At 49.8% G+C, this 1,208-nt stretch overlaps 1 protein-coding gene across 1 annotated transcript in view; it reads left to right on the top strand.

Annotated features, from left to right (window-relative positions):
• Positions 1-573: 573 nt before the first annotated feature.
• Positions 574-1,208, top strand: part of H257_10358 (hypothetical protein) — a gene marked incomplete at its 3' end in the record, with an annotated part of 5,622 nt that continues 4,987 nt past the window's right edge. The window contains exon 1 of the mRNA XM_009836875.1: positions 574-1,166. Within this exon, the coding sequence (XP_009835177.1) occupies positions 596-1,166 (571 nt within the window). The 5' untranslated portion in view covers positions 574-595. The remainder of the gene's footprint in view (positions 1,167-1,208) is intronic.

The following is a 1,208-nucleotide window of genomic DNA, read 5'->3' as shown; positions in this document are numbered from 1 at the left end:
AGATGAATCTTCCTTGCACTGGTTCCAAACTCCAACCCGCTCGAAGCCACACTGACCCTGCTTGGGGTTGCCGGGAGTGTTCGTCGACGCAGTTACGACCTCCTTTCGCAACGAATGCGTTCCAATCGTCGACAACCTCATCGACAAAATGGTGTATTGGGATAACTCCACGAGAAACTGGAGCGCTCGTTCCGCCCAAACGGACAGTACTAGTACCGTACCGTATGGAGCACGTCGTCTAAAAACTTCCAACCTGGCCAAATCGAAGAGTGGAAGTTTTAGCTAACCACTGGTGATTCAACTTAACCCTGGGAATAGGTTTAATTGTGGTCATTTGAGATATGGTAGTCGGGGTGTCCTTTCCTGGATACAGGGTTAAGGGTTAAAAGACTACTGTACCGCGTAAGTGTGTGAATGTTTGTACCTACGCTGTACAGTACTTCGAAGTAGTTCAGAATAACTGATATAACGACGAATGAAGGCAGTTAGAGTTCTGTAACTGTTTTGCAGTGTTGCAAATGAAAAACCTATCAACAGGCGTTTCTGAAACGAAACATGATCGTCCACTTCACAGTGACATTGTCGAGCGCGAAAAATGAAGGCGCTGACATGCATGGTGATCCGCGACGGGAGCACCTTTGGTGTGAAAATCAAGGGCGACCAGCAAGTATGGGAGTTGAAGAAGATGATCAAGAACGACAACGACTTTGCGGTAGATGCCAAGGATATCGAGCTTTACCCCGCGAAGAAGAAAGACGACAAGTGGTTGACTATGGAAGACGATGAGGTAAAGATGTTGACGAACGGACTGCTTCTTCAATCCATGAAGGATATGATGCGGCCCGGGAACACAATCGATCCAACCTACCCTATCGACAACGTGGCCTTCGGCTTCCCAAGCGACGTTACCACTGGCGAGATCCACGTGCTAGTGGATGTTCCAACGCAGCGCGAGACTGGATTTATTGTGAACGGTGTTCGTTATCCGGTCACGCAAGGCATGGACCTGTATCCCCCAGCACTGGTGGCGTTTTGGAAGGCCTTGGGGGCCGTTGTCGAAGCCAATGCCGTTGTCACCTTGCCCAAAGAAATATATCTCTTTGGAGATCCGGCGCTCGGCTCTCAGTTGTTCGTTCGGCCTTGCTACCCCCCGTTGTGGAAGCTCTGTTGGAAGTCGATCCATGACATCTTGTTCCCCCACCTCGTGA

Source organism: Aphanomyces astaci (assembly GCF_000520075.1).
Source record: "Aphanomyces astaci strain APO3 unplaced genomic scaffold supercont1.27, whole genome shotgun sequence".
NCBI classification, from domain to species: Eukaryota; Oomycota; class Saprolegniomycetes; order Saprolegniales; family Verrucalvaceae; genus Aphanomyces; species Aphanomyces astaci.
The sequence above is the reverse complement of the archived record's forward strand: the minus strand, read 5'-3'. Positions and strand labels throughout refer to the sequence as shown.